Here is a 10986-nt window from a genome sequence, read left to right as displayed (position 1 = left end):
TTTTTTTTTTTTTTTTGTTTTTTTTTAATTCAATCTGGAATCGGAATGCTGTGGATTCTGGCAAATGGTCCTCTGCCTGTCCCTCACTTACCCCTGGTCTGGTCCCCTGTTCTCTGTAGCCCTTTCCCCCAAACACCACCCCCACAGACTGGGGACCAGCCTCCTCCCCTGCGTATATCTCTCCCCAAGCCCCTTTAGATGGGGAGGGGAGGGGAGGGGACCTGCTCCCTCCTCAGGCATCTGGGAGGGCCCTGCCCCCACGGGCTTCACCCTTTCCTGCGGGCCCTCTCCCCGACACATTTGTTAAAATCAAACCTGAATAAAACAAGTTTAATATGAAGTCCCCAACTCAGCTGCTTCTTTGGGGATTTGAGATAAATGGGTTAATTTGCTGTCTGGAAGCCAGAAATTGAATTTGCCACTGAGTTAAAACTGCAACCCACTGTCGTCCCAGTGACTTGATCTGACCAGCCAGCTGCCCCTCCACCCCTAGGCAGCCCTGGCCTGTTCCAAACAGCCGGGTTGGAGGCAACACAAACAGCAGCAGCCAGGGGCAGTGGCAGGTCGATTTTATTGGTCTGGGACACATGGAGGGGCGCCCTCACACATGGTGGGGGCAAGAGTGAAGATAGGATCTGGTCACTTGTGGTAGAAACGTGGGTTCTGGCTGTGCTGGATGAAAGGAAGCCGAGGGCCAGGCTGGCTGGTGGCTGCGAAGCCCGACTGGTAGTGGTAATGACATGAGGACTTAATCAGTGTATGGACTCACCTTTCTTCCATTTTGATACCCTTACTGGTATCCACCCTCATGAAGAAACGAATAATCTGGGTAGGGAGGTGTGGCACCACCTGTCCTACCCAATCCAGTCTTCCCAGTAGAGATTCTATTTGATTACCATCCTCACCTTTCCTGCTGGCTGCATCTGCACAGGAAGCTGGGGGGAGGCAAGGAGTCCAGGGGCTGGGTGCAGAGCCTGGGGGTGCATGGGGCGCAGGGATGACTGAAAGAGAACAGAATTGGGACCTGAGGCAGCCTGGGCCGCCTCTTGGCATAGCCTGTATCCTGGCCGCCTGTGAATCCACACTTACCGAGTCAGAGAAACCAGTCTGCTGGTTAGCATGTTCCATCTGCTTTTGCAAGGACAAGGCACCCCCAGGCTGGAGAAACCCTAGAGCAGTTTGTGAAATGAACAGAAAATAGGATGAACAGAGAATAGGACAGAGAGAGGGAAGACCCGTGGAACTGGGGCCCTGCGTGGGGTGTTATCACCTGTCTGGGCAGGCTGAAAGTGGCCGTGCACGGCATAGGGCTGTGGCTGTGGCTGAGACAGGTACTGTACTGCAGGAAACGCTGAAGGTGCTGAGAAAGGCGGGCACAGCCATTAGAACCTCCTTTTATTCCATTTATAACATTCTTCTCTTTGGGCCTCCCTCTTCCCATCACTCACCTCTGAGCTGCTGACTGGGACTATATGCTGGCTGTGTGGGCCCGTAGTGAGGTGGGGGCTGAGCAGTCCCATAGGCACCTCCTGGGCTGCTTTGAAATTGCCCATGCTCTGGGGTCCCTGCGAAAGCAGCTGCTGAACCCACGTAGTGCCGCGTCTACGGAGGGAGAGGAAGAACTCAACTGCCTGTCAACCCTCTTGAAAGCAGACGCTCTGACCCGTGCATATCTTTCTAGGCCCCATTTCCCCCTCTGCTTAATAATTCATGATTACAACACTGGTAGCGCAAGGATGCCAAGGTCTGGGTGAAAGCAGCAGTAGGAAAAAGTAATAGCTAGGCACTCAACCCTACTCTACTCACAGTAAGCACTTGAGGTCCAAACATCTGTTTGGCTCTGTCAGCTGCCATGAGAGTGCCTGGGCGATTGTGTCCTCCAGGGCTCCCTAGAAAGGGACAGGGGCTTCATGACGCTGAAATGGGAGGCTGTACCCTCAGGAGGGTTTTGTCTCAAGGTTTCTTTTGCCCTCACCCTGCATGCTGAGAAGGTGCGTTCCCGTATGAACAGTCAGGCTCTGCTGGTATGCAGCTGATGTCAGGGTGGTCAGGTCGCTGGAGTGAAAGGCAGCAGGTCAAAGTCAAGGACAGGTGCCCCCTCTTGCCATTAAACACTGATCTTTGGTTACCTAACTCCAGTTCCACTTTCCTCCCAATTTTATTTTTAGCTCTCAGAACTCACCTCTGCTCCTTTCGTCTCCGTTTTTCTTCCTCATGTAAGACTTTCTTGAGCTGCAAGAAAAGCTGGTGCTTCTCTTCCTGTAGGGCCAAAAGCTTCTCCTGCAACTTCAGGATCTGGAAGTGGAGGACAGAGAAGGTGGAGGCAGGAAAGCCAAAGGAAGAAAGAGCTGGGAGGGACCAAGGGACTGCGTACTTGTTCCTTAGTTTCCTCTAGTGACATTCTCTCTTCCATCTCCTTCTTCTTCCTCCTCTCCTGCTCTTCCTTCATTTTCTGTTCCATCATCTTGTCCACCTCTTCTTCCTCTGGAGAAAGTCGAGCAGAATGGGGAAGTGGCAGGGTGCTTAAAATAGGAGAAACTTAGACACTGAAAGCCAGCAGAAACAAATTATCCCAACGCTCCAGTATGCCCTTGGTAATAGCGCTTTCCCTCCTGAGTGCATAGGTTTCCCGATCCCTGAAAGAGGGGACAGGGAGAGGACGGTTTTATTAGGTGCTCTCCAAGGTCCTTCCCAGCTCAAGAGTTCTGGAGCATAGACCCAGCCTCTAAACACGACAGGCTGTTCATCCCTTCTCCAGTCTCGGCGGCCGGCACACGGGTCTGCCCGTGGATGGACGTCAGGCCTGGGCTGGTGGTGCCTTCCTGGCCCGTGGGCCGCCCGCTTTAGCCCCAGCTCACCCTGCCGCTTGCGCTCCCGCTCCATCATGATGTGCCGGTGCAGCGCCCTGGCCATGGCGTTGGAAAGCTTGGGGCGCTCCAGGAGCGCGGGCATGGTGCCGCTGGGGACGCTCGGGCCGTGGGCGCCCGGCTCTATCACTGACTGCCAGACCTCAGACGGGGCCTGCGGGGAGGCGGGCTCTCAGGGGACCGCACCCGGCCGAGAGGAAGCCCGCCCGCCCGCCGCCCCGGTCACGTGTCCCGGACGCCTAGCCCGGCCGCAGCTACGGCCCCGCCACGTGCGCGAGCGAGGCCAGGGGCTCCAGCCTTGGCGTTCCCGCCCCCTCCTCGCCAGCCCCGGGCGCCGGCCCCTCCCTACCCGCCTGCTCTTCGCTTTCTCCGCGGCCTCCTGCGCGCCTCAGCCACTTGCGTCACATCCGGCAACTAGGTCTAGTTCTTCCGGAGTCAAGAATGCAGGCAGCCGTGCGGGTTGGGTGGAGAGAAACAGGCGGAGACGCCGGGTGACGGGTCCCCGTGGCGTCCAAACCCTTCTGCCTGGGTCCCAGCACAGAGCCATGCGAGGCGCCCGTCGATCCCTGGCTGCAGCTCTAGGCCGGTTGTGAAAGGCTCTCATCTCACCGTTGCAGGTGGTTTGGAGCCGGACCCGGGCCCGCAGCCCTTTACTTCGCGGGGCTGCGCTCCACCGTCTGCCCTTCCAGGTTCCAGTGCACTGCAGGCAGCCCCGGGGGTAGGGGCTCCACCGAGGCGCGCGCAACGAAGAGGCGGAGGCGGATACTCTGAGACGGTGTTTATTGGCTCCTTAGAAATCAGTAACAACTGTACAGAGGGCCCCATCTTACCTCGCCCGCCCTTCCCTACTCCCGCCCGATGGCCCCCGGAAAAAGCAGCTTCATGTGGGGCACAGGGAGAGACTCCTCTGGGATTCACAGTAACCAGAAAAAAAAAACGGAAATAAATTAAGTGGTATGGGGAGGGGAGTGAAAGGGAGTCTTTTTCCCCAAATCAGTGCATGAAGAGGGGTACCCAGGGCCTGGAGCTGGGCTCCCCACAGGCCCCCTCACATCAGAGGGATGTTCTGGGCCCCTGGTCATGGAGATGTGCTCCACTTCCCACCTAAATCCGAGCCTGCCTACACGCTCCTGCGCATCTGCCAAGACTGACCACCGGTGCATGCCATGGGTCACTTGAATGAGGTGGAGGCAGTCGTCACCCAGAGTCCATGGGCCCAGGGCCCAACTGTGCTTGCAGTAGTGGGGTGTCACCCCTCATTCCACCCGTACCAGCAGGGCATAGAGGAGTGTGGCTCCTTTTTCCTTGGTCACCCACTCCAGTTCAGCTGGCCTGAAGTGAGGGTCAGGAGGCTCTTGGAGGGCAGCAGAGGGGGGCCCAGGGGTGTAGGAGCCAGGGCGCACACACACCTGGAACGCCACCTGGGCCTGGTGCGTGCGCTGGGATTTGGGGTCCCGGAATCTGTCAGGCAAGAGATAGGGGAGTGAGACCTCTGGCCCCCATCACCTCAATTCTTGTGCACTCAGCTCCAACCACACTGGTCTTGGCTGTTCCTAGAATACTCCTACCTTAGGGACTAACTGTTCTCAATACTTAACATCGTTCTCCCAATACCTGCTTGGCTAAGAGTGTATGTCCCTCCTTGTCCTGGGAGTCACCTGCCCACCAGAGAGGCTCAACTTCCCTGCTTCTGCCTGTGCCCCCTTTCAAGTCTTCTTTCTTCAAATCTTCCTGAAGTCTCACCTTATGAATGATGCTACTCTGACTACCCTATTTAATGCCCACCCCAACAGCACTTCTAGTCCACTTCACCTCACTCTCCTTTTTTTCCCCACAGTTCTTATCACCTTTAAAAACGCTAAATACTTATTACACATAAACACATTCTAGAGATAGATGACATAAATTGCAGAGATGGGTTCCTTTTTTTGTTCACTGAGGTAGTACAAAGTTAAGCGCTGTTTGTTCAATGAATGAATGAAAAAAAGGAACATTCAGGAAACTGAGGAATTCAGCAAGACCAGGTAGGGAGAGGGGAGGGCAAAGCACAGAGACCAAGTGGCCCTGGGGCTCCCTCTTGGCCTGACCCCCCACACCTTCCGTGTACTCACTGCACTTTGGATGCCAGGGTCTCCGCCCCAGCATACTGAAGGGAGGGGGAAAGCAGCACTGGAGGGGGCTGCTCCTCCCGAGGAGGTGCACAGTTCTCGCCAGGCTCCTCGAACCCCACCCCAGGCTCTCCCTTCAAGGGCCGGCAGCTCAGGATGGAGGCAGTGCCTGTGGGAACAACTGGGTCAAGGCAGCCCTTTTCATTCCTCCATGGCCCACAGGCCCAGCCTGCCCTGCCTGTGCCTGCTCCACAGTACCTGCTCCCAGCTCCCCTCGGTCCAGCACCCGGCGTACGGCTGCCACGTTGCTCCCGTGATAAGCCATGTGCCACTTCTTGGTTAGTGTCCCAGCCTCCAGGTGGGGATTCACCCTAAGAGGTGGAGAGATGGGGCAAAGCAATGGTTACTGGCTCCCCAAGGTCACCTCTAGACAGGCAGTCCTATACCTCTTCCAGGCACCCTTGTGGGACCCGCCTTTCTCAAGGAAGCAAAGAACAGTAAGGGGGATGCATGACCCTACCCGCAGGTACCTGAGGTTGAACCTGCACCAGCCGAAGGGCAGGGCATACTCCTGGGGAGGCTCTCCTCGGCGCCTGTGGGCCTCATCCCCTCGAAGCTTCCGGCAAGACTCACAGTAGCACAAGCTACGCTTGGGCGGAGGCACGAAATAATCCTCTGTGGAAGAGCGTGCAGCGGGCTTGACGCTGTGGCTCCCGCCGTGGGTCCCAACCACACTCCCTGCTCCCGACTGGTCTCTGGGGCTCAGGGCATGGCCCCGGACCGGCCTGGGAATGAGGTGGATTCACGCAGGGATTGGGGACTCACCAGGAAGCAGCAGCAACTCTTGGAAACGGGAGCAAAGGGCATGGTACTCGCAGCTCTTTAGAGGGCTAGCAGCTGGGGGTGGCCCCCAGCATACACTCTCCTTGATACCTGAGGGAGCAGAAGTGAAATTGGTCACAAGAGCAGGGCCTACAAGTGTGGGGGATTGTGGATGTCGGAGCCTGGTCCCTTCAGGCTGCCTCACCGTCCACCATGTCAGCTTTCTCCATGTCCCCTTGGGTTGCAGCACCCTTGCCAGTGGCAGCCCCTGGTTCAGGGCTCACAATTGTCACCTGCAGGGGAGAAGGGTGGTCAGCAGAGCTTGGGCAGCCTCCGGGCCTGCTAAGCCCCTTCCCTGACCACAGCCTGCCCCTCACTCCAACAGCCCAGTCTCCCAAGCACCCCCCCGTTGGCACTGACCTGCTCACACTGCCCATAGAGGTCCACGAGTGCATGGCAGGGCTGGGGGACATCTGTCACAGCCACCCCCTGGTCCACCCCATTGACATGGAGATGCAACCCCCCGGAGCTGTCCAGCCGCAGTCCCAAGATGGTGCCTTCAGGACACGTGTCCAGATTTGGCCCAAACTTCTCAAAAATCTGGGAGAAGAGACCTGCTATCTTCCAGAAACCAGCCTCCACCAGCAGCCCCCGCCTCTGCCCAGCTGCAGTGCCAGTCCCTGGGCTTGCCTCCATGCTGCCCCTCGCTTCCGTTATCTTCCATTCCCCCAGCCGTAACATTCTCGGTAGCAGGGACAGGAGGAGGGGGTCAGCAGTTAGTGACACTCCTGCCCTTGCCCACCCAGTATAGGGCCAGGTCTGGAGCACAGTGCCTCTTCATTCCTGCAGTCCTATGTCCAGAGCTAACACTCCGACTTCCCCCTTTTGCCCAGCCTCTCCTGAGGCCTAGCCCTCTCCCTTCTCTCTAGCTCCCTCCTCACCTTGAGACCGTTATGGAAGACCCCACGGCCCCGCAGCAGCCAGACTGCCCGTTTGAGGGCACAAGCAGAAGCAGGGAAGTTGAGCCTCTCCGGTGGACAGGTGATGACTCCCAGGACAAGGGAAGACGTCCACTGTCGGTTCAGGAAATCTATCCGCACCTGGGAGAGACGGCAACTAACCCCAGTCAGGGCCTCCCGGGAAGAGGTCACCCACCAAACAGAAGCAGGCTTCTCACCCACCAGGGAGGAAAGACGGCACCTCCCCACATGCGGCCCGCGATGCTGCCCCTGCTCAGGCTCGAAGGGACCAGAACTGCACATTCAGTTGTTCCCTTCCCCTTGGGCCTTGGTCCTGCTGTTCTCTCTGCAGGGACCCTCATCCCCAGGGGCTTCCTTTATCTGGCTAACCTTGATATATCCTTCAGTTTGCAGCAAAAAGGCCCCCTCCTCCTTCCCTGTTCTCATACCCAGGATCCAGCATCACCTCTGGGCTCCCCCAGCCCCTCCTCACTGCTTCCCTCACCATAGCCCTTAGCACTCCAGGGGGGTAACTCTGTGGCAACTGATCTACAACCCCCACTATAGAGTGTGAACAAAAGCCCAGGAAGCTCATCCACAGGGTTTGCCTGCCACTTCTGCTTAAACCTGGGAAGGTCTTTCTCCAGGAAGGCTGGCTCTAGGACATCTGGAACAAAAGCAACAGGGGTACAGAAGCAAGGCCCACCTGGACTAGCAGTTGGGGCACCAGAGGCTGGTTGATGACAACGATGCCCTGATTGTAGCTGGCCACCCGCGTGGCTGTACGATTCCCATTGGATAACAGGATGTTCTTCCCATGGTTCTCCAAGAACTCGAGGGCTGTGGGCATAATGGCCACCTGATTCTGGCCCTGGTGTGGAGAAGAGACTGAGCTGCTAGGGTGGCTGAGGCTGTGCCTGACCCACCCCTCTTGAGTTTACGCTGAGCTTGAGCATGAGCCTCTGCCTGTCCAGGTGGTAACCTGGATCAGAGACACCAGTGGCCACCAACCACCCACCCCTGAGCCCAGCAGGCCCTGCTGCAGCCTCTTACTCCCAGGCCACGCTCCTCGGTCTCCTCATCCTCCTCGCCCTCACTGCCGGTGTCCAAGCTAGGGGATGGAGGCTGGGTGCCTTCTGGCTCCTCCAGCCTCGTGGAGCTGACAATAGATACACTCCGTACGGGCCCGTACAGATCCAACACAGCCCACACGTTCTGGGGGCACACAAGGCACAGAAAGTCGGAGGTCAACAGGAGCTCTCGCCTCACTCCCAAAACCCAAGGAAGGTCTTAGGTCTACCTTGGCAACGCCGGTGGCTGCAGGTCCCATGTCCTCTCCATCTACCAGGATGTGCATCGTGTCATCTGCCCCCCGACGGATGCCCACACGGCTCCCCACCTACAACCAAGGGGCCAGGACGTGCTCAGTCCACTTCTCCCTACCAGCCCGACCCCAACGCCTGTCCCCAAAGCCAGCTGCTTCACCCCTAGCCTCTCAAGGTTCCGGCCATAGTTCATCCTCTGGAGCTGCCCGTCGCGCCTCACTTCACAGCTGGACACCATCCAGGTGGTCTTAGTCCGGAGCTCTGGCAGGGAGGGAGGCAGCCCTGGGCTGCCTCCTGGCCCAGCCCCCATCTCCCCTGGCGGTAGGGTGGTCAGCCCCAGCCGGAGGGAACCTGCCCACTTCTCATCCAGCTCTTCCACTTTCACCTGTAAGACAGGACCAAATTAGGTGGCACTAGCTGGGGGCGTAAGGGTAGAAGCAGTCTGTGTCACATCTTCACAGCCCACCTCAAAAACTTCTTCAGCCTTGAGCTCCTTAGTGCTGAAAACGAGGCCATGAGCATAGCCAGCTGCACGCACTGCCCTTGTGCCATCCTCCTCAAGGGTGACATTCTTGCCACAAGTACTGTGGAAGCGGTGGGCTACACCAGCCACTGTGGAAAGAGAGCACCAGAGGAAAGGGTGGGAGTGGGCCAGCAAGCTTCAACCAAGAAACTGACACAAGACAGAGCACAGGTTTCGGGTGAAACAGGAAGTGGACACAAGGTCCCATCTGCCATTACTCCTTCAGGAACCTCTTGACACTTCTTTTGGTCAGAACAAGACTCGCTCCCTAGCCTGATATGCCCAGTGTTATGGGTTGAATTGTGTCCCCCAAAAATATGCGTTGTAAATTCTAAGCTCTATGCCTGTGGCTATAATCCCATTTGGGAAAGGGCTGTCCCTGTTATGTTAATGAGGCAGGATTAGTGTAAAGTATGTTTTGAGTCAATCTTTTATAAAAGAGATTAAACAAGTGAGAAAAGCAGAAACGGGGAAACAGAGATGCCAAGCCACACGAAGATCACCCAGGAGCAGAAGCTCAGAAGAGATAAGGACTTTGCTCCAAAGCTGACAAAGAAAGCCTTCTCCTAGAGCCAGCACCCTGAATTCAAACTTCTAGCCTCCTAAACCATAAGAAACTAAATTTCCACTTCTTAAAGCCATCTGTTTGCGGTATTTCTGTTATAGCAGTACTAGACAACTAAGACACCCAGCTCATGGTGTCCTGGCCCCTCGGTGGTGGGAGTGTCCAGGCTCTGTGTGCCGGGAGTAACCACTTCCCACACTGGGTTGTTCCCTCCCTTTAGCCTGCAGCCCCCACAGCCAGCCTGTCTCTGAGCAGCTTCCCTGGCCTGGACAGAGTGTGCTGAATCCCACAACAGGCAAAACCAACCCCCCCGCCTCCCTCCCTGCTGGTGGAACCTGGGGAGTGCAGGGGGAATGACTTCTCAGTGGCAGTGTTGCTGGTCGCCAGGCTGTTGTCCATGGGGCCGGTGGCATTGGTGATGGACACCTGGACACACTGCCCATACAGATCCACTACCGCATACACCTCTGGGTGGAAAAAGAAGCAGTCTGAAGCCCAACAGCCTGGGAGAAGGCAGGCTGAAGGCAGGCTGGTCGAAAGCCGCAGAGTAGTCACCTTTACCCGGAGGCAAGCCTGAGCAGGCGGCACCCTGGTCCTGGCCATTGATGAAGTAGTGCAGCTCACCCTTGGCCGTCCGCATCATCCCAATGCGCGCGCCCGTGCCCAGTGCGTCCAGGTCGCACCCGTAGTTGTTGCGCATGGTGTTGCCGTCTTGCATGATGGCTGTGCCACTGGGGTATGGCAGAAGGGGCGGGTCAGCCTCCCAGCTCCATCCCACACAGGCCCTGCCCAGTCTCTGCCTGTCAGAACCTTCAAGTGCCTTGGCTTGGGGGTCTTGATCTGGGTCAGAAGCCCAATCCTATCTCCATCTCTGAGATTCCCCCTGGGGAAAAGCAGGAACTACCTACAAGGAAGGAGGGTCGTAGCCCCTAGAGGGCTTGGGGGGCTTACCAGAACTGAAGGGAGGGAACAGCCAGATCCCCCATGGCTACCAGAGGCCCCAAACCCTGATGCCCTCATCCCAGACAGCTCCACCCAGCCCAGCCATTCCCAAAAGCAGGCAACCCAACCTCAGCATCCATGTATCATAATCAATGTCCGTCATAGTGTTGGGGAATTCAAGGTCTTCAGGCCGAATAGCCGTCACTCCTGGGAGGAGGCAGAAGTAGGTTAGAGCTGATCCCCTAGCCATAGGCTTCTAGCAACACCCCCCCACCAAGACACACACAGATGCCCCTCACCAACCTACACACACACAGACGCCCCTCACCAGCCCACATACACACCCTCACCAGCCCACACCCAGATGCCCCTCACCAGCCCACACGCAGACGCTCCTTACCAGCCCACACCCAGACGCCCATCACCAACCTACACACACCCAGACGCCCCTCACCAGCCCACACACACACAGACGCCCCTCACCAGCCCACACCCAGACATCCCTCACCAACCTACACACACAGACACCCCGCACCAGCCCACACCCAGACGCCCCTCACCAGTCTACACACACAGACACCCCGCACCAGCCCACACCCAGACGCCCCTCACCAGTCTACACACACAGATGCCCCTCACCAGCCCACACCCAGACGCCCCTCACCAGTCTACACACACACAGATGCCCCTCACCAGCCCACACCCAGACGCCCCTCACCAACCTACACACACACCGATGCCCCTCACCAGCCCACACCCAGACGCCCCTCACCAGTCTACACACACACAGATGCCCCTCACCAGCCCACACCCAGACGCCCCTCACCAGTCTACACACACACAGATGCCCCTCACCAGCCCACACCCAGACGCCC

At 57.6% G+C, this 10986-nt stretch overlaps 2 protein-coding genes across 3 annotated transcripts in view; both read right to left on the bottom strand.

Moving 5' to 3' along the window:
- Positions 1–534: 534 nt before the first annotated feature.
- On the bottom strand, positions 535–3329 carry GPS2 (G protein pathway suppressor 2). 2 transcript variants are annotated; one of them, XM_004376045.2, is made up of 11 exons: positions 3217–3329; positions 2859–3021; positions 2375–2484; positions 2183–2295; positions 1976–2055; positions 1807–1889; positions 1449–1602; positions 1271–1360; positions 1090–1169; positions 906–1001; positions 553–723 (listed from the first exon to the last, which is right to left on the bottom strand). In XM_004376045.2, the coding sequence occupies exons 2-11, from the start codon at positions 2950–2952 to the stop codon at positions 640–642; spliced, it is 984 nt and encodes a 327-aa protein (XP_004376102.1). In that variant the 5' UTR covers positions 2953–3021; positions 3217–3329; the 3' UTR covers positions 553–639. The 2 variants fall into 2 exon arrangements, with proteins under 2 accessions (XP_023586873.1, XP_004376102.1); XM_023731105.1 differs by having other exon boundaries at positions 535–723; positions 906–1169.
- Positions 3330–3658: 329 nt separating this feature from the next.
- Positions 3659–10986, bottom strand: part of NEURL4 (neuralized E3 ubiquitin protein ligase 4) — a 13161-nt gene continuing 5833 nt past the window's right edge. Inside the window, exons 14-29 of the mRNA XM_023730992.1 lie at positions 10240–10318; positions 9731–9900; positions 9505–9636; positions 8548–8693; positions 8242–8466; positions 8057–8155; positions 7810–7971; positions 7463–7627; positions 6739–6897; positions 6218–6397; positions 6003–6090; positions 5801–5908; positions 5506–5650; positions 5234–5346; positions 4979–5144; positions 3659–4328 (exon numbers count right to left, since the gene is read on the bottom strand). Coding sequence (XP_023586760.1) covers positions 4124–4328; positions 4979–5144; positions 5234–5346; positions 5506–5650; positions 5801–5908; positions 6003–6090; positions 6218–6397; positions 6739–6897; positions 7463–7627; positions 7810–7971; positions 8057–8155; positions 8242–8466; positions 8548–8693; positions 9505–9636; positions 9731–9900; positions 10240–10318 — 2342 coding nt within the window. The 3' untranslated portion in view covers positions 3659–4123. The remainder of the gene's footprint in view (positions 4329–4978; positions 5145–5233; positions 5347–5505; positions 5651–5800; positions 5909–6002; positions 6091–6217; positions 6398–6738; positions 6898–7462; positions 7628–7809; positions 7972–8056; positions 8156–8241; positions 8467–8547; positions 8694–9504; positions 9637–9730; positions 9901–10239; positions 10319–10986) is intronic.

Source organism: Trichechus manatus, unplaced genomic scaffold (genome assembly GCF_000243295.1).
Source record: "Trichechus manatus latirostris isolate Lorelei unplaced genomic scaffold, TriManLat1.0 scaffold00040, whole genome shotgun sequence".
In the NCBI taxonomy this organism is placed as follows: domain Eukaryota; kingdom Metazoa; phylum Chordata; class Mammalia; order Sirenia; family Trichechidae; genus Trichechus; species Trichechus manatus.
This window is presented reverse-complemented; position numbering and strand designations above follow the sequence as displayed.